Consider the following 17,168-nt stretch of genomic DNA (forward strand, 5'->3'; position numbering starts at 1 on the left):
TCCTTATGAATAAGTACATGTCTTTGTGGATGAAGTAGGTAATTGAGTCTTTTAAAAACCAAGCCAATAAAACCCCCTAAACAAACCAAATATAGACAATCAAACAGCACAACAGCTCCCCCCAACAACTGCACCCAAACTTCTATTCTTGTTAAGCAGCAGTACACCAGGTTTCATTTGCTTTCTTGCATTCTTTCTCAGTGGCGAGCTGATTTTTTGGATGGATGGGTACAGATGCCTGTTACTCATGAAACACAAGAAGAATGCCTTGGAATGGCTGTTCTGGATATGATGAGAGTGGCCAAAGAAAAGGACCAAACCCCAATGGCTATTTACAATTCAGTCAGGTGATTCCATAATTTGTAACTGTTTCATATCTATCTCATGCCTAAAGGTTGTATTTTTGCACGTTAGGGTCTAGGAGAAAGTGTTCATTTCTTGGCAGTTGATGTGTTGATGTAAAATTGTTACATAATTTTACTTATTATGTAAAATAGAAATTAATAGAAAATACGTGTCATTATGACTCATGATTTGGAGACATGGATTTGACTCTCTTGATGAAAGGTAAGGCATCAGCTTCTTACGTGAGAAAATATGTAAGCAATAATTTTAGGTGAGACACCTTCTGGATGTCATCAGATCCAAGCCCCTGTTCCTGTCAGGGTCAAATTCAAAGTTAGATGAAGTGACTCAGGGCCTCATCCAGTCAAGTTCTGAAAATGTCCAGATATGGAGATTTCCCTGTAACTCTGTGCACCTTTGTCCTCTGCCTGACCATGGTCATTGTGAAAGATTTTCTCTGTTCCTAATCAGTCTCCTCACTGATTCTGATAATCCTCTCTTGTCCTTTCACATTATTAGATGACAATTAATAGAACACCATACTTGAGCCTACTTTTCTCCAGGCTGAACAAATCAAGCTCCCATATGCCTCTTCTCTCATGTCATGTGCTCCAGGCTCTTAAACCATCTTGGGCAGATCTCTGCTAAACTTTCTTGAGTTTATCAACTCACTTTGGTGTATCAATCCTATCAGTTTCTACTCCAACTGAGTTAATTCTGTCCCTGATATAGGAACTTCAGTGACAACCAACCACGGTTTTGTATTCTACCACCTGTATTTTCAGCCAGGAAATCTGTCTCTTATCCATGTAGCTGCCATGCAGTATCCTCTTTACAATTTCTACACCAAACAAAGCAATTTTGTAACTTGTGCTGCCTTACCTTAGAAATTCACTAATGAAAGAACAGACATTTTTGAATTTGTGAAAAATGCATTATGTAGTTTATGTTGCAATTGAATGAGGGGAAAAAATGGAAAGTCGAAGAAGACAGGGGGCTCTGTTTGAAAGAACATACTACAGATCTAAGGATCTTTTGTTACCCTACAGTTGTAAAAATAACAGTACATTTAGAGGAAAAGATGTTTTCAATGTTGACTTGTTTAGCACAGAGCTAATTATCTTTGCTGGATTTAATGGATAAAATTATTAGCTTTTTTTGTCTGGTTATGTATTCACAGCTACAAAATGTTTTTACCTAAGTGTGTGCGAGCGAAAATCCAAGACTACCACATTTTAACACGAAAAAGAATAAGGTACAGGTTCCGCAAATTTATACAACAGTTTGGCCAATGCAAAGCTACTGCCAGAAACTTGAAACTTAAGTATCTCATAAATCTGGAAACCCTTCAGCCTGCCTTCTATTCAGAGGTTTTTGAAGTAAAAGAACCTGGTGGAGGTCCTTCTGGAGAGGAAAGCTTTGCAACCGTTGTAATAACTGGAAATGGTGGAATTCAGTGTTCAAGAGGAAAACTTAAAGACTGTGAGACACTTGGAGAGCAGGTAATTTTAAAAAATTATTTTGATAACTTGTTATGGAACAGAGTAGTAAGCAATTTTGGTAGGCAAATTTTACTTCACAATGACATATAAAAAATGTAGAAATGTAATGACCATACCCCCAGGTGTAGATAAAATGCAGAAATTCCCCAGATCGTCTTTGAAAGCAGGCACCTAAGGACTCCAAACAAGAGGCAGATTCTCCTATACCTCTTTCCTGCTGCAGTTAGACACCTACCAGTGTCTCAGTTAGCAAATTTAAAATGATATCTGTGTGATTGTGGAGTCCCTATAGTCTTTCTTCAGGAATTAGCTGCTTAGTGGTTCCTGTAAGTGCTAGTAATCATGTACTGCTGCATTTTTATTTTTCGGTATTATTTTGTATATGTGTGAGATTTCCCATCATGACTGTTCATTATGATGAGTTTACCAAAACCGGATAGAAACTCAAAGCAGTGCACATTGAGAGTGTGGGAGTTATCCTAAGGCAAAACTAAAGACAAACTGGAGTATGTGTTTTTACAAAATAATTACATTGGTTGGGTAATTTTGATTCATAATATGTAGCAGAAAAGACCAAAGTACAAAAAAGTTGTATTTCTACAGTGTGCTGTAATAATTTGTAAAAAATGCTATATGCTAGTGGTTTTTTTCAATACTTTGCAAAAAGTAAATTTGATTACATGCCCATATTTTTTTGAGGTGTGCTGTTCTTAGAATATTTGTAGATTGACAATTACTTCATTCATAGTTGTTATGTATCAGCCCTGTGCCTTCCCTAATTTTCCTGTAAATGCAAGTTGCTCTGGCAGGATCTGTCATAAATGTCAGATTCTGCAATTTCCAGTTATAGGTGTACAGAGTGTATGCATACGATGCTCTTTAGGCTTGGCAACCAAGCCTTTAGTAAGCATAGTGTTTGAATAAATCATGTTTTTTTAATAAAGACTGCAAAATTATTTTTTCCTAATTAAAAATATTATCATTCTATTATTGACAGACACTGCATATATTTTCACTGGTAAAGAAACTATTTATGAAGTTGGTTTTGAAAACCAACTGAATTAATATGGCTCTTTGTAAACATGATTGTAACTCATTTCAGTAAACTTTACTGATGAATTATCATTTAGATACTGAACTAAAAATAACTTTTATTTATTTGTATGTAATGACATATGTGGAGTAGATTGTGAAGAAATTTGTTTTGCAAGTTTACATTTTCACCAACTAGATGAACAAGTAGATGGGACTGAGAGGACAACCTTACACTTTTTCTTCATTCCAACTACAGATTTGCAGCTTGTATCACTCTGAATGAAATTACCACGTTTTGTATAATTAACAGGCTTTCTAAAACTGTTTAATCAGGATGCCAATAATAAGCTCACAAAAAAACCCCCAAACCCTTCTCAAAAAAAGTGATCAAAATGATCCACTGTTTATAAAATACTACAGAGTGAAGAAATATCTGCAGTTATAAAAACCCAAGCCCATATGTAGATATTTCTGTTCATTTTTCCTGGATCTCTCTCTGTTCTTCAATTTATGTTCTAGTGATTATTCAATAAAGCAAAAAATCCTTTATTTACTTGTAATGGCACGTTTAAGGTTTTATAATCCTTTTATAATCCTCTTTGTTGTTGGCTTACAAGTTTGGAGTTGCAGAAGTTCCAATGCTGCAATTAGGTGAGGGTTTTTAATTGACTTTTATGTAATTACTGAAATTATATGATATTTGTTGCAGGATTTACAAACATACTGTGATTTTCCTGATATCATTGATGTCAGCATTAAACAAGCAAGCCAAGAAGGCTCCAGTGAGAGAAGAATTGTCACCATTCACAAACAAGACAGCAAGAATCTGGTCTGTTTACTTTGGTTGCTGTTCTTTCTAATAGATACTGCTTTGAGCAGGCTGTGTGATTGTTGTATGCATAGTATTGTATAATCTGTGACCACGTTAATTAAGTGGGCGATAAAACTAAACACCTATCAGCAATTTAAGGGGTGTTATCAGAACACTAAAAGTCTTCTGCATTCAAAGCTATGGGCTTGAAATGAAATAGAAATAGATATTTATATCTGAGGAAAATTTCTGGTACACAGATTTGTTCTTCTGTTTATTAGTCTTAAACCTGAGTCCATGGTTTCAGTTCTCAAGTGTGCTGTTTCCATGGTGTCCTGATAAGCTGTCTGCTAGAGACCAACACATTGAAAAAGGCTTCAAAATGTTCTGAAGAATGATGATACAAAATAAATATCAGGACAAAATTAATGTTACTGCTTTTACTGTGTACAATCCTTTGAAGAAGATCTTAAGAAAGTATTTTATACCTAAATGTAAAAAGTTTTCTACTTGAACCTAAAACCTTGCACTTGAGTCAGGCTTTATAGCTATCACAGAGTTGTGGGGTGGGCTGACCCTGGCTGGACACCAGATGCCCACCAGATCTGCTCTAATCACTCCCCTCTTCAGCTTGAACAGAGGAGAGAAAATGTAATGAAAGGCTTGTGGGTCAAGAGAAGGATAAAGTAAGACGTATTAACCGTCATGGACAAAACAGAGTTGACTCAGGGAAGTTAACCAAATTTGTTTCAGAGTAGGGTAAGGAGAATAAAAAAATCCTAAAAAACATTTTCCCACCACCCCTCCCTTCTTCCTGGGCCTTTATTCCTTATTCTCTACTTCCTTCCCCTCAGCAGTGTAGAGGATTGAGAATGGGAGGTGTGGTCAGTTCATTGTATGTTCTCCTTGCCTCTCAGTCTTCCCCAACTCATCCCCTGCTCCAGCAAGGGATCCCTCCAATGGTGGACAGTCCTCCATGAACTTCTCCAATGCAAATTGTTTCCGCAAGGTGCAGTTCTTCATGAGCTGCTTCAGTGTTGGTCCCTTCCACAAAGTGCAGTTCTCAAGGAGCAGGCTGCTCCACAGCTCCATAGTGGTTCATGGGGCCACAAGTCCAGCCAACACCTACATTTCCATGCTTCCCATGGGGTCACAACCTCCTTGAGGCACATCCTCCTTCTGCGACATGAGGTTCTTCATGGGCTGCAGCGGGATCTCTGCTGCGCCATGAACATCCATGGGCTGCAGAGACACAGCTGCCTCACCATGGTCTGCACTAAGGGCTGCAGTTGTTTCCAGGTCATGGTCCTCTTAAAAAGGAGTTTGAAGACTCTAAATTCTTGACACTTCCTCAAAAACACCAGCTCTTTCTATTGTTCTCTAGCAAAGAACTTGGCAAATAATTGTGTTCAGCTTAAGTATGTCTCTGGTGTCACAGGCAAACGCATACCACAGCCTGTTCTCTTGGGTTATACTGCTGAATGAAATCTAGGGTGACTCAGACAATGCTTCTCTGATTTTGTTTTATTTGCAGCAATTAATATGCTGTTGCACATTAATGTAATTTTTCCCTGCTTTTATCTGTTAATCATACTGTGCATAAGACCTTTTTTACACCCATTTTCCTTTAACCACCTGATTTTTCTCCCTGCTTCTATCCAGTGTACCTGATTTCATAGTAGTAAATGGTCATCTTCTGTCTGTGATCCAGCTGAGGGTGCTAGTTTTTGCTGACTAGTAGTTAAGTTTTCAGGCAGGTACTTTCCTGGAGATTTTTCTTTTCTGCTTGAAGGCAGACCTATAAATTTTTGATAAGTGAAGGCTTTCCTTTAGGGAGAGAAACAGACTGTATTGGCAGTGAAGTAGGTGTCTGCATGCTGACTTGTATCTATCTACTTGTTTTTCCCTTTCAAATGCTCTTTCATACTGGCATTTCTCTGCTCTTTCATCTATTTAGACTAAGAGTTGCTTGTTTTATTGGGGGGCAGATTTCACAGAATCATGGAATGGTTGGAGTTGGGAGGGCCTTTAAAGATCATCGGGTTCCAAGACCCCTGCCATGGGCTGTGACACAGATCATTAGAGCAGATTGCTCAAATGCCTGTTCCAGGGATAAGGCATCCACAACTTCTCTGTTTTCTTTGGTTTGGATTTGATTTTGAACAATGAAGGTTGCTATAAAGTTTTGAATGATGACAAGAAGGCAGAATGTACAAACATCAGTTTAAAACTGCTTTTATTCAGTCTTTAATGTGTGCATATATGCATATCTTTTATAGCATTAGCATATTCAGGAATTTTTTTGTTGCCCATTATAAAATTTAAATTCTCTCTCCCTCCCTGCCCCACATTGTTCTCTGGCAATTGAACAGGAGGCTGAATTTCAGTCATTAAGAGAAGCTCTCTCCTTTGTATCATTAATTGATGGATATTACAGATTAACAGCGGATGCCCATCATTATCTCTGTAAAGAAGTAGCACCACCATCAGTCCTTGAAAATATCCAAAGCAACTGTCATGGGCCAATTTTGTAAGTATTTTTTTAGTAATATGACAATTGAATTTTTTTTTTTTTTGAAGATGAGCTTTAGTTGATTGTGAACTGTGGTAGGCATTTTTAAATGTTTTTTGTTTTTTGCTGCATTTATGTAACACAAAATGCCTTATATTTTTCCTCTTATTTTTCTCTTTGTAAAATACAGTGCATTTGTGACACGTTATAAAAATTAAGTGGAAAGATCATTCCTTGATATGGATAGAAATAGTGAGTTAGCAAGGCTTGTTTAAGAGGAAATTCGTTTTTATAATAATGAATGTTGTTTTATTTCTGCTCTTTTTTCTTGTTAGCCATTTTTCTGGTTAAACCCACCTTTTTCACCCACACAAATGTTTTGCTAATTTAAGCTTATTTGTTAGGTAATTTTATTATAGCTTCTTTCATAATACATGTTGAAAATCATATCATAAGCTGTGGGGAATATCCTTTTTAGCCCTTAACATTTCTTATTGGATAAATAATTTTGATTCTTTAGTATCAAAACATTTTAATATGCTGCTCTCTACATAAGCAATCACCCTATATATTGGAAAATAAAGGACAAAGAGATTATCTTTAAAAAAGCTGAATAAAATTGAAAGTTTTAATTTTTGTTCTATTAGATATTTGTTAATTTTGCTCATTAATCAACATCTTCTATCTCTGTATTTTGCAATTATGCAATATTAAACATTTTCTTTTTACTGCAGCATGGACTTTGCTATCAGTAAACTGAAGAAAGCAGGTAATCAGACTGGTTTCTACGTCCTTCGCTGCAGTCCTAAAGATTTTAAAAAATACTTCCTTACCTTTGCTATAGAGGTTTGTATTCTTAGTGCCTATTTAATTTTTGTTGTGATATGATGTTGAGCCTGAGATGTTCAGTAAATGATTCTGAATTTCTCCTCCAGAATGTTTGTCTAGTATGTATATTCTATAGCTACTTTTGTCAGATGGGCCACTTTTCAGGGTCTTGTGAGAAACATCAGAGTTGACACAGAATTGCTAATGCACATGCCACATGCCTTGGAGACCAAGGGAAGCGAGCTTAAGAGTTCTGGAGATAATGACATGGGTCTTGGGACTGTGATGTTGGGATAAATATTTGGGAGATGGAGCAATCTGGTTTTCTATTTTTTTAATGTTTGGGGGTTTTTACTTGAGTTTTTTCCCTGGGTTTTCCACATACCCCCTCACAAGTAGGGCTTCATTAGATTGGGTGTACAGCCTTTGACAATCTGAGAGTGCCTCCTTCACAGGTTCTTCTGGGTTTGGGTCTTGTCCTCATCCCCAGGTCTGCGTATTGTTTGGCAGCTGTTACATCAACACAAATCTCCTGGATATATCTGTTGTTAACTAGAGAGAAAGCCACCCTGGAAATGCATATGGTTCTCAGAGAACCCGATGTACCTCTTCTCTCTGACATCACAGCTAGTGATAATATAATGCTTTATTATTGCTATTAAATAATTAAATGATGTTGTTTCAAGAATGGATTTCTCTTTAATTACATTAGCAGAGCTACCTTTGTGTTTTTAGCTAGGGAAGGTAATACAAGAATTTTCCTGCTGGTATACAGCAAGCTAGCAAGTTTGCTAATAATGTCAGAGACAGGTAGATCTCTGAAAATGGCCAAATAATGCTGATGTGTGAATGGAGAAATGTTATGTTCAGTCAATGAAGTATGTTTGGTAGGGAATTTTGTAGACAAAGAAATTGGTTCATGAACAAGCTTAGAGAGGCAAAGTGAGAGTCAACCTTGTGAGAGAAGACTACCATTGTCTTTAAGTGACTTTACTGCAACTTTTTTTTTTCCTGAGACTTGTGCAAGTCATTGGAAGACTTTTTATATTCAGAATTGGTTAGAGCATGTGCTGCAGGTTGAGATACAGGACCACAAAAGCACTGTTAAGAGTTCATCTTGTTTAAAAATGTTTAATGGTATCTTTTCAAGAGTCTGTGAAAATAATTCAGTGCATATTAAAAATACGTATTAGGAAGTAATTTTGTATAACTGTGCTGGAGATTACATGAAAGCAGAACTACAGCTGAGATCTCCAAATGCCTGCCAAACAAACACAGAGTGTAAGCATTAGGGCTATTGCTTCCAACAAAATTTTGTTTTGACGTAACCCCTTGTCAGGGTGAATAAGCTTTCCTTAATAGCTCTGAAGGATTTTTCCTAGGATCCATTATCTGTTTTCTCAGCTCCATCTTTTCAGATTTCATTAACATTTGTTTTTCTCTAGCATCAACATGCTTGTTCCAGTGATGGGAGTAGAGTCATATTTTCTCAGAATCGATATTACATAGTGAGAACAAAATAACAAATTATGATCATATTTTCCTGAAGCATCCTTTCTTTAATTAGTAGAGCGCTATACATTTAGATAAGCTTTCAAATACTAAATATTAATCCATTTCCTTTTTAATGGAAACATTATCTGCAGCGTGACAATACTACAGATTATAAGCACTGCTTAATTACGAAGAATGAGAATGGAGAATATAATCTTAGTGGAACCAAGAGAAGTTTTAGTAATCTTAAGGATCTCTTGACCTGTTACCAGACAGAAACTGTCCGTTCAGACAGCATAATTTTCCAGTTCATCAAATGCTGTCCTCCAAAACCAAAAGGTAAGAGAGAGAGATTATTTCTAAGCAGAAAGTTTCCTATTTTCTAGATTAAAGACTTATTTTTAAGTTAATACTAAATGGCTCTCAGGTAGGTGCATGATACAAAACTGGGAGGAGCTGTTGGTGCCCTTGAAGGCAAGGAAGCCCTTTAAAGAGACCTCAGAAAATTAGAGAATGGGGCAGTCACTAGCCATATGAAGTTTTATATGAAGGAAAATGTCAGATTCTGCAGCTGGGATGGGGCAACCTTGGATGTAAAGAAAGACTGAGGAATGCGTTGCTGGAGAGCAATGCCATGGAAAGGGACCTGGAGGTCCTGGTCTGTGGCAAGCTGAACATGGTCAGCAGTGCCCTGGCAGCCAGGAGGGCCAGCCGTGTCCTGGGGGCATCAGGGACAGCATGGCCAGCTGGGCAAGGGAGGGATTGTCCTGCTCTGCTCTGCACTGGGGCGGCCTCACCTCGAGTGCTGGGGGCAGTTCTGGCTGCCACAATAAGAGAGATATCAAGAGTTAAAACTTCCTCTTGAGGGGAAGAGGAGGGGCAGGCACTGATCTGTTCTCTGTAGTGACCAGTGACAGGACCCACTGATCTGTGTCAGGGGATGTTTAGGTTGGGTATTAGAAAAAGCTTTTTCACCCAGAATGCGGCTGAGCACTGGAAGAGACTCCCCAGGGCAGTGGTCACAGCACTAACCTGAGGGAGTTCAAGAAGTGTTTAGACAATGCTCTCAGGCACATGGTGTGACTCTTGCGGATGGTCCTGTGCAGGGCCAGGAGTTGGACTTGGTAATCCTTGTGGGTCCCCTCCAACTCAAAATATTTTGTGATTCTGTGATACATTTGTGTGGGGTTTTTTTAATTTCACGGACCTATTTATTCATCTTCTTAGTCATAGTTTCCAGTCAGAGTGTCTGCAAAATTTTGGTGTAAGATATCTTCCAGAAGTAATCATGGTAACCAGTTTCATGATTAAAAGCAAAACTGATTTCTTAATTGCAGTGGATTCTGTGCAGCAGCAGTTCTTCTTACATCAAGTGTTTTCATGTCTTGAGAAGGAAAGAGCTACTAAATGAATTATTTATCACTGAGAATACTTCCATAGGCAATGGAACCAACAATATCACTGAATTTCTGTCATTGTTGATCTTAGCTGAGCTATGTCAAATCTGCAAGTGTTGTTTCAGCTCCTTTTTAACACTCTAAAAATACACATGGAATAAGGCTTCTGCCTGAGGAGGGGATTTTTCTTGTATTTGGATTTTATTTTTTTGCCTACCTTTGATATTAATATCTTTCTCATTTATGAAATCTTTAAATATCTGCCCTTCTAAGTAGTACTATGTACAGTCTTTGTCTCTATCAAAGTTCTTACTTAAGAAAAACTTGCCAGAACAGACTGTATGATATAATTTTACTTCTCTCAGATTTGATTGAAAATAGCCAATGGATTCAAAACCTTAAAATGATGTAACAAGTAAATATGTATGCACATTATAGAGAATAAATTTTTAACATTAGTCCATTAAAATAAAAATTTCTATGGATCAGAATGATAAATTATTGAATAAATATAATCATGGATGTGAGCAGATACTCACAAAGACATACTTTTCAGATTTAGTTTTAGTATCAGTCTTGCTCTTTTATAATACAAATACTTTGTATTGTAAAACAAGGTAGTTTACCTTTTCCATCCCCAGTTGTTATTACAAATAGTGCAGCAGTTAAAATGTGAAAGGGGGTAGGAATATTTTCAGAGTGTTTGTCAAAAGTAGGAGTACTTAAGAAACATAAAACGCATAAGTAAACTTAGATGATTTTGCTGATTAGAAAATATCAGACTTTGATTTCAGTTAAATGCTGTGTGGCTTTTTAAATACACTGATCTCAATGTGATATCTTGTTTGTGTTGAATCAGGAGCCCCTCATTAGCAATCCTTCTGAAACAGTATTGGTTTAGTTTTATATTTTACAAATTTACTTTGGTTTTCCTTTCCCTCTTTCTTCTCCCAGATAAATCAAATCTCCTAGTCTTCAGAAGCAATAGTGTTTCTGATGTACCTTCATCACCTATGCTACAGAGACACAATAATGTCAATCAGATGGTTTTTCACAAAATTCGTAATGAGGACTTGATATTCGTAAGTCAGTTTGTTGCTTTTTCTACTGCAGATGTTGGGTTTAATATACACCAAGTTTTAAAAACCTCAGCGTGTGTTTAAAAGAATCTTATCTGAGCTAGGAGATTTTGCTGTAATCTTTCCTTAGAGTTGTGGAAAATAATTTATCTTATTTTTCAGTAATGCAAATAACTATTTTTAAATAATTATGAAGTATTGTTTTGACTGCAATAACAGTTATTTCATTCTAGAGATGTTTAAATGCATATTTAATGGAATTGCTTCCTCTCTGCTTCTTGCAGCAAGTTATTTTCTGAGATCCCTGAGTAATCAATAAAAAACAAGGAATAATATAAGATGATTTTGATATAGTTGCTTCCTTTCTTTCTCAACAGGTCTCTACAGCCAGCACACCTCTAAAGACTTACATATGCTTATGCAGGGGCAGGGTTTCTAAACACGTCTTTTAAAACAGGCAGATATTTTTGATTTTTTTTTTCTGTGTTTATATTTCCTTCCTTTTAGGAGGAGAGTCTTGGACAGGGCACGTTTACTAAGATTTTCAAAGGTGTAAGGAAAGAAGTGGGAGACTATGGCCAGCTCCATCAAACTGAAGTTCTTTTAAAGGTGCTGGATAAAGTGCACAGAAACTACTCTGAGGTTGGTGTGGTTGTTGACTGCTATATATCATTTGTCCATGCTATGCTGAGCATTACTCTTCTTACTTTCATGAGCATTACCCATTTAGTTCATAAATGAGTATTTGTGTGGTAGAGGGTTGCATGTTGAACCAAGCTCATACTTAGGCTTGTGACACTGGGAGTGTGGATTTGAGACTGGCTTTGGGAAGTACACCTGTGTACTTTGTTTTCCCTGTTCCCACTGCCTATGAGAGAATTCAAAACTACCCACTGAGGTCTGGAAACAAGTAATTTATACAATTAAAGTACCAGAGGAGGGGTGGTATGGTCACAGGATTGTCTTAACCAGTAAATTCATTATTTACAGATGAGGGACCATTTATGGAAAAACTCTTCCTCTGGGTAGACTGTCTTCAGATTTTCCAATAAAATCAACTAATCAGAAATATTTATGTATGAGGAAAACTTGCCATACATGGATTCACCCATAATCACTGAGCCTTCTCAGTTTTTGAGTGACGCTTTTAGCAGACCTGAAATGCTTTTGTGCAAAAACTAATAAACTGGATGTGTAATCAAGCCCTGTATGTGAGAACTGAATTTTAAAGACTTTCACAAGATGTAGTAGTGTTTATTATAGTAATACTGCTTTTGATAACATAGGTAATAAATTTATATTGTAAAGTATGAATCAGTTACTAAAAGTTCAGAGTTCAGAAACAAAAATATTCACCTGAAAGAAAATGTTCTCATTTTCACTTCACTTTGTTGGGTGAATAATCAGTACACAGGCAAGTGTAGGTGGAGATGCCACTGAACAGAATAAAAAAATAAAGAAAGCAATAAAAACATTTGAAACTTTCCTGACAAAGTTGGAAAAGGTCTTGCAATAGTGGATGAATTACATAATAATTTTTGTCTTTTAATTTAATAATGTGCTACAAAGAAATAAATTGGAAACTGAATAGTGCATTATGGCAGAATAAATTAGAAAGTGAATAGTGTATGATGAATTTGCCTTCAATTTACCTAGATAATTGACACTGAAAAAAAAATAATTTTTTAAATAATGTTGAGATATACTTGCTGCCAGAGAAAAAGAGGTTGTTAACCTATCTGCAATGTGCAATGTCAGTTATTTAGAAAAAGAAAATGAGAAAAAAACCTCCACAACAAAAAAACTGAAGCAAAAACCAACCACACAAGAAACAGTTGCCAAACACAAACCAACAACAAACAATATAAAATATGTTACGTAGGGTCTTTGCAAAGAGATAGTTGAAATATTTTAAAAAAATTGGTTTAGTAAATTTATTAGGATTTTGGGGCTTTGTTTTTACTGATATATTTTCTTTGTTGATCTCTCCCTTTCATTCCAAAAAGTCCTTTTTTGAAGCAGCAAGTATGATGAGCCAGCTTTCTTACAAACATTTGGTGTTAAATTATGGCGTCTGTGTTTGTGGAGAAGAGAGTAAGTAGAAATTAATTCTTTTTTTTACCAATTTTTATGTGTCTCTATTAGAGTTTTACATTGGTTTTGGGTAAAAACAGGGAAAAAACAAGCAAAACAAAAGCTCAACACCAGCTGGGCAGCTAATATGTGTTCATGCTGCAGCAGTATTAGCCTTGGTGTCTGAGAGCTAGTTAATAGTAAAAAACAAAGAAAAGGGAAAAATTGTTTAAAGTACAGACAGTGTGAATAGTAACCTCTGTAATGTCTGTTCTGTCTGAGATCAGTTTTGCCACGCCTCTGGAATGAGCTTTTGAAGTGCCAGAATAATTGCAGCCTTACATTGTATCAGCTGTGGTTAGCTAGAAAGGGAGGTGCTGTGCTACCCAGAAAAATCTTCATTTACTGCGCTTAGAAACAGCTATTGCTGCCCTTTTCCACACGTGCTGACTTCATGAGCACAAATTTAACTTTGGGAAGTTTGCTTTAGAGATCCCATTCTGAAAATATGAGGTCCTGGTAATTCAACAAACACACTACAAAATTTTAGCAGCAGTAAAATGTTTGCATTATCTGCAAAAGTTGAATGCCTTTCCAGTTTAGCTTACAGCTTTGTGACTATGTATAAATAACATTTTTTTAAGAACACCTGAAATAGATTTGTACCATCTTGAAATGAAATCTTAATTTTGGATGGTTGTCATATGCTAATATGTCTTCAAATATGACTGCTGGACCTCACTTTGACAGTTTTTCTTCTTCATTCAATCTTTGGGCTGAAATGTCAGTTTGCCCAAAACCCTTTTTTTTTCTGTGATTAGAAATTTGTATAAAGGAAGCACTTTATAATTGTATGAGCATATTATGTAGGTGGTTACCCTCATTAGGGAGAAAGAATTTCCAAAAGAGACGGTGGATTCAGTAATCAGAATTTACCTCTGTAATCAAAAATTACCTCTCATAGAAGGCTGGAAAAGGCACAGCATTATGTTTGGCTGGGGACTTGTGCCAAAACAACCACATGGGGGTTTCTTATTTTATTAATTGTGCCACACACTGAGATGATATGTAAAATTTCAGATAGATGAAGTTAATAGTTGAAAAGAAATTGTTGCAAGAGTTACGTGGGTACATATTTCACCTTTAGATCATAGCTGTCCTCTAGAAATTATTCTGTTTCTGAAGGCAAGAGATTTACTACAGTTTAAGGCAAGGCAGTTATTATGAAATAGGAAGAGCAGCTGTTACTGATTCTATGGTTTACACACTTGATGTACAAATTCAATAAAAATTGTTTCACAGAATTGCAAAAAAAAATAGTATGTACTGTCTATAAAATGAATTTGTTAAAAAATCTGTGTTTTTTTGTTACAGTCAGATATAATACTAGTAGCTTCAGTGTGAGCATCTTGCAGCTGAGGGCAAGGATTCAGTCATGTGATTTGAAATTATTGTGTTGAACTGAGGATGTCAGTTCTTGTTTCTGGAGTTATTTGTTGGATGGCTGCATGGAGGCATATGTCATACACATATACACAATTTTAGGGCAAGTACTTCTCTGTTTTCAAGCAAAGCATCTTTTGTCAATAAAGCATTGCATTTTCCAGTAAGAATATAGATAGTAAACAACTGTGAAGTGTGAATGACTTGAATGTTATTCAATTCACCACATTGATAGTTCTGTACATCAGCAGTTACATTATTGTACCTTTCAGACGAGGGTGGAAAGATGCTAATTGGATTTTACCTAATCTGTAAAAGATTAAATCTAAATAATTAACCCTAAAATATTAAGTCTAGTAACTATGTATTTGAGAAGAAATTAGGTGAACTTCCACGCTCCAAAGAAGTATAAAGAGCATAGAGTATTTGTGGCAGTACTCAGGTATCACAAAAGTTGAAATTTATAGTTAGATCACCAACAAAGTATGAAAAGAAGAGTGGTACTAAAGTCATTAATCTGTCCTGAAATTTTATTTTTTGTCATTGGTTTTAATTGTTACTCTTTTTATCATTGTGACTCAGACATCCTTGTACAAGAATATGTAAAATTTGGATCCTTGGACACATATTTGAAAAAGAACAAAAATATTATCAATATTTTGTGGAAGCTGGAAGTAGCCAAACAGTTGGCATTAGCCATGCATTTTCTGGTAAGTGATTCAGTTTTGTTAATGGCAAAATTCAAGTGATTCTGACTAATGTGTGTAGGAAGGCTGAGCTACCTGAATTCTTGAAACTCTGAAGGGTTTTGATAATGGATTGGCCATATACCAGCTATTTAGTAGATACCCAGAGACAGACTTTGTATCTTGCACAAAGTGTAGTTGAATGTCCATTCTTTTTTAATGCTTTATGTTTTAGCATAAAATACAAACACATTTGCAGTAATGCTTTACCCCCCACCATCCCCAGAAATCAGTCCTCTCTGGGCTTCCCACCTCAGCTCATGATGCTGAACATAAACATGAACATTCCTGGTAGTGTTAACACTTAACCACTGGGAAGGGAAAACACTGTATTGTTCACTCTGCTAGTGCATTCTTCTTGGGCATTAGGTCTCAATCTTAGTCTTTCCAGTTAAACATAAAGGCCGTTATTCAAGACAGCATATGTGACTAGATAAGTCTTTCCTTTAACAGAATTTAAATATTCTTACATTTATTTTAAGTGGATGGATGAGTATTCTTCTGAGTTAAAAAATGTCAAATTGTTTCAGACTTTAGGTAAATAACAAAAATCAGCTGAAAACTGTAAGTTTGAGAGAAACTGGTGGAGTACCTGAAATTTGATCAACTTAATCTGTGATCATTATTTTATTTGCTGATGTTTCTTTCCCTCATGCTGTACAATATTTGTTTTTAAATATCTCTTCAACAGTAAGACTTTTTTGGTCAGTTTGTAAAAGATGCATTTCTGTTTATAGGAAGATAAAGGCCTTGTTCATGGGAATGTCTGTGCAAAAAACATCTTGCTTATCAGAGAGGAAGACAGGAAGTCTGGAAACCTCCCATTTATAAAGCTAAGTGATCCTGGCATCAGTATTACAGTTTTGCCAAGAGATAGTAAGTCTTTCCATTAACTTTCTTGTCCAGTGCTTCTGACTTGAAAAATAAGTTTGGGGGTGGGTTTTTTGTTGACTACCATCTAATCTAATTTTGATGTAGTAAGTTCCTTGATCTGTGTGTCATTTTATAATTATTGCTAAATCCCTAGCCAAGCAGTTTTGAGTGTATCTTTTAAATTAGCAGATAGCTACAGGACATCAAGCCACAGTTCTCCACTGTGTGAGGTTTTTTTCCCTGATGTTCTAATTTTCAGCCCTTTTTCATTGGTAGTACTATTGTTATACTATATTGTAAATATGTAATATAGTTTATTACCTTTGTAGATAGCTGCTGAACTTGGTGTCTTGTAATTGATAAAATCTTTTATAGCTTGCAAGAACTTTCAGAACTGAAACCAAATGCACTTTTGAAAATACTGACTGGCAGTTATAAAGCATCTTCAGTGCATTTCTTGGTGAATAACTAGAGCCACTTGATGATGTTAAAAATACTGGGTTATCATCCACTCTTAAGATTGTTCCAGTGCTTTATAAACAGCAAAATTTAATGGAAATTGTGCAAGGTTTTTATGCTAATGGATTGGAATGTCCTGGTCTCTTTTTATGGTCTTTCTTTTTAATAAAAACACTTCTTACTTGGTACTTTTTATTGATGTCTAAAGAAGTAAGGTATCTAAGAGCCTATGCATAATGCAGTGTCATTATTTGCCAGTAAACTATTTAAATTCTCCCTGTTTTATTATGAAGCTTACATTATTCTTGTGAGATCTCATTTTAAGGAGCTCTAATCCAAGTCAGTACAATCCCATGTTTTAACTTGTTACTACAGTCAGTAGCAATAGCTTAAAAATCACATAGTTTAAAATTCCTTTTCATGGTGCCTTTTGCTGTGCCATAGTACACCAACCACTAACAAAGTACCTTTTACTCTTTGATGTCTTGGTTCTTTTTGATAAGTATTGAGTCTTGGTAAGATTGGAGGAAATAGAGAAATCACAGAACAAATGTAACATGGAAATGATATT

The 17,168-nt window shown here is 36.0% G+C and overlaps 1 protein-coding gene across 7 annotated transcripts in view; it reads left to right on the forward strand.

Annotated features, from left to right (window-relative positions):
• The window catches only part of JAK2 (Janus kinase 2), an 84,581-nt gene that overhangs the window by 48,303 nt on the left and 19,110 nt on the right, over positions 1–17,168 (forward strand). For all 7 annotated transcript variants that reach the window (XM_064403092.1, XM_064403089.1, XM_064403095.1 and 4 more), the window contains 11 exons: positions 202–347; positions 1,526–1,847; positions 3,592–3,711; positions 6,066–6,223; positions 6,940–7,051; positions 8,680–8,866; positions 10,879–11,006; positions 11,511–11,645; positions 13,010–13,097; positions 15,102–15,229; positions 16,003–16,141. In XM_064403092.1, the coding sequence (XP_064259162.1) occupies positions 202–347; positions 1,526–1,847; positions 3,592–3,711; positions 6,066–6,223; positions 6,940–7,051; positions 8,680–8,866; positions 10,879–11,006; positions 11,511–11,645; positions 13,010–13,097; positions 15,102–15,229; positions 16,003–16,141 (1,663 nt within the window). The remainder of the gene's footprint in view (positions 1–201; positions 348–1,525; positions 1,848–3,591; positions 3,712–6,065; positions 6,224–6,939; positions 7,052–8,679; positions 8,867–10,878; positions 11,007–11,510; positions 11,646–13,009; positions 13,098–15,101; positions 15,230–16,002; positions 16,142–17,168) is intronic.

The sequence above is a fragment of the Passer domesticus genome, chromosome Z, assembly GCF_036417665.1.
Source record: "Passer domesticus isolate bPasDom1 chromosome Z, bPasDom1.hap1, whole genome shotgun sequence".
In the NCBI taxonomy this organism is placed as follows: domain Eukaryota; kingdom Metazoa; phylum Chordata; class Aves; order Passeriformes; family Passeridae; genus Passer; species Passer domesticus.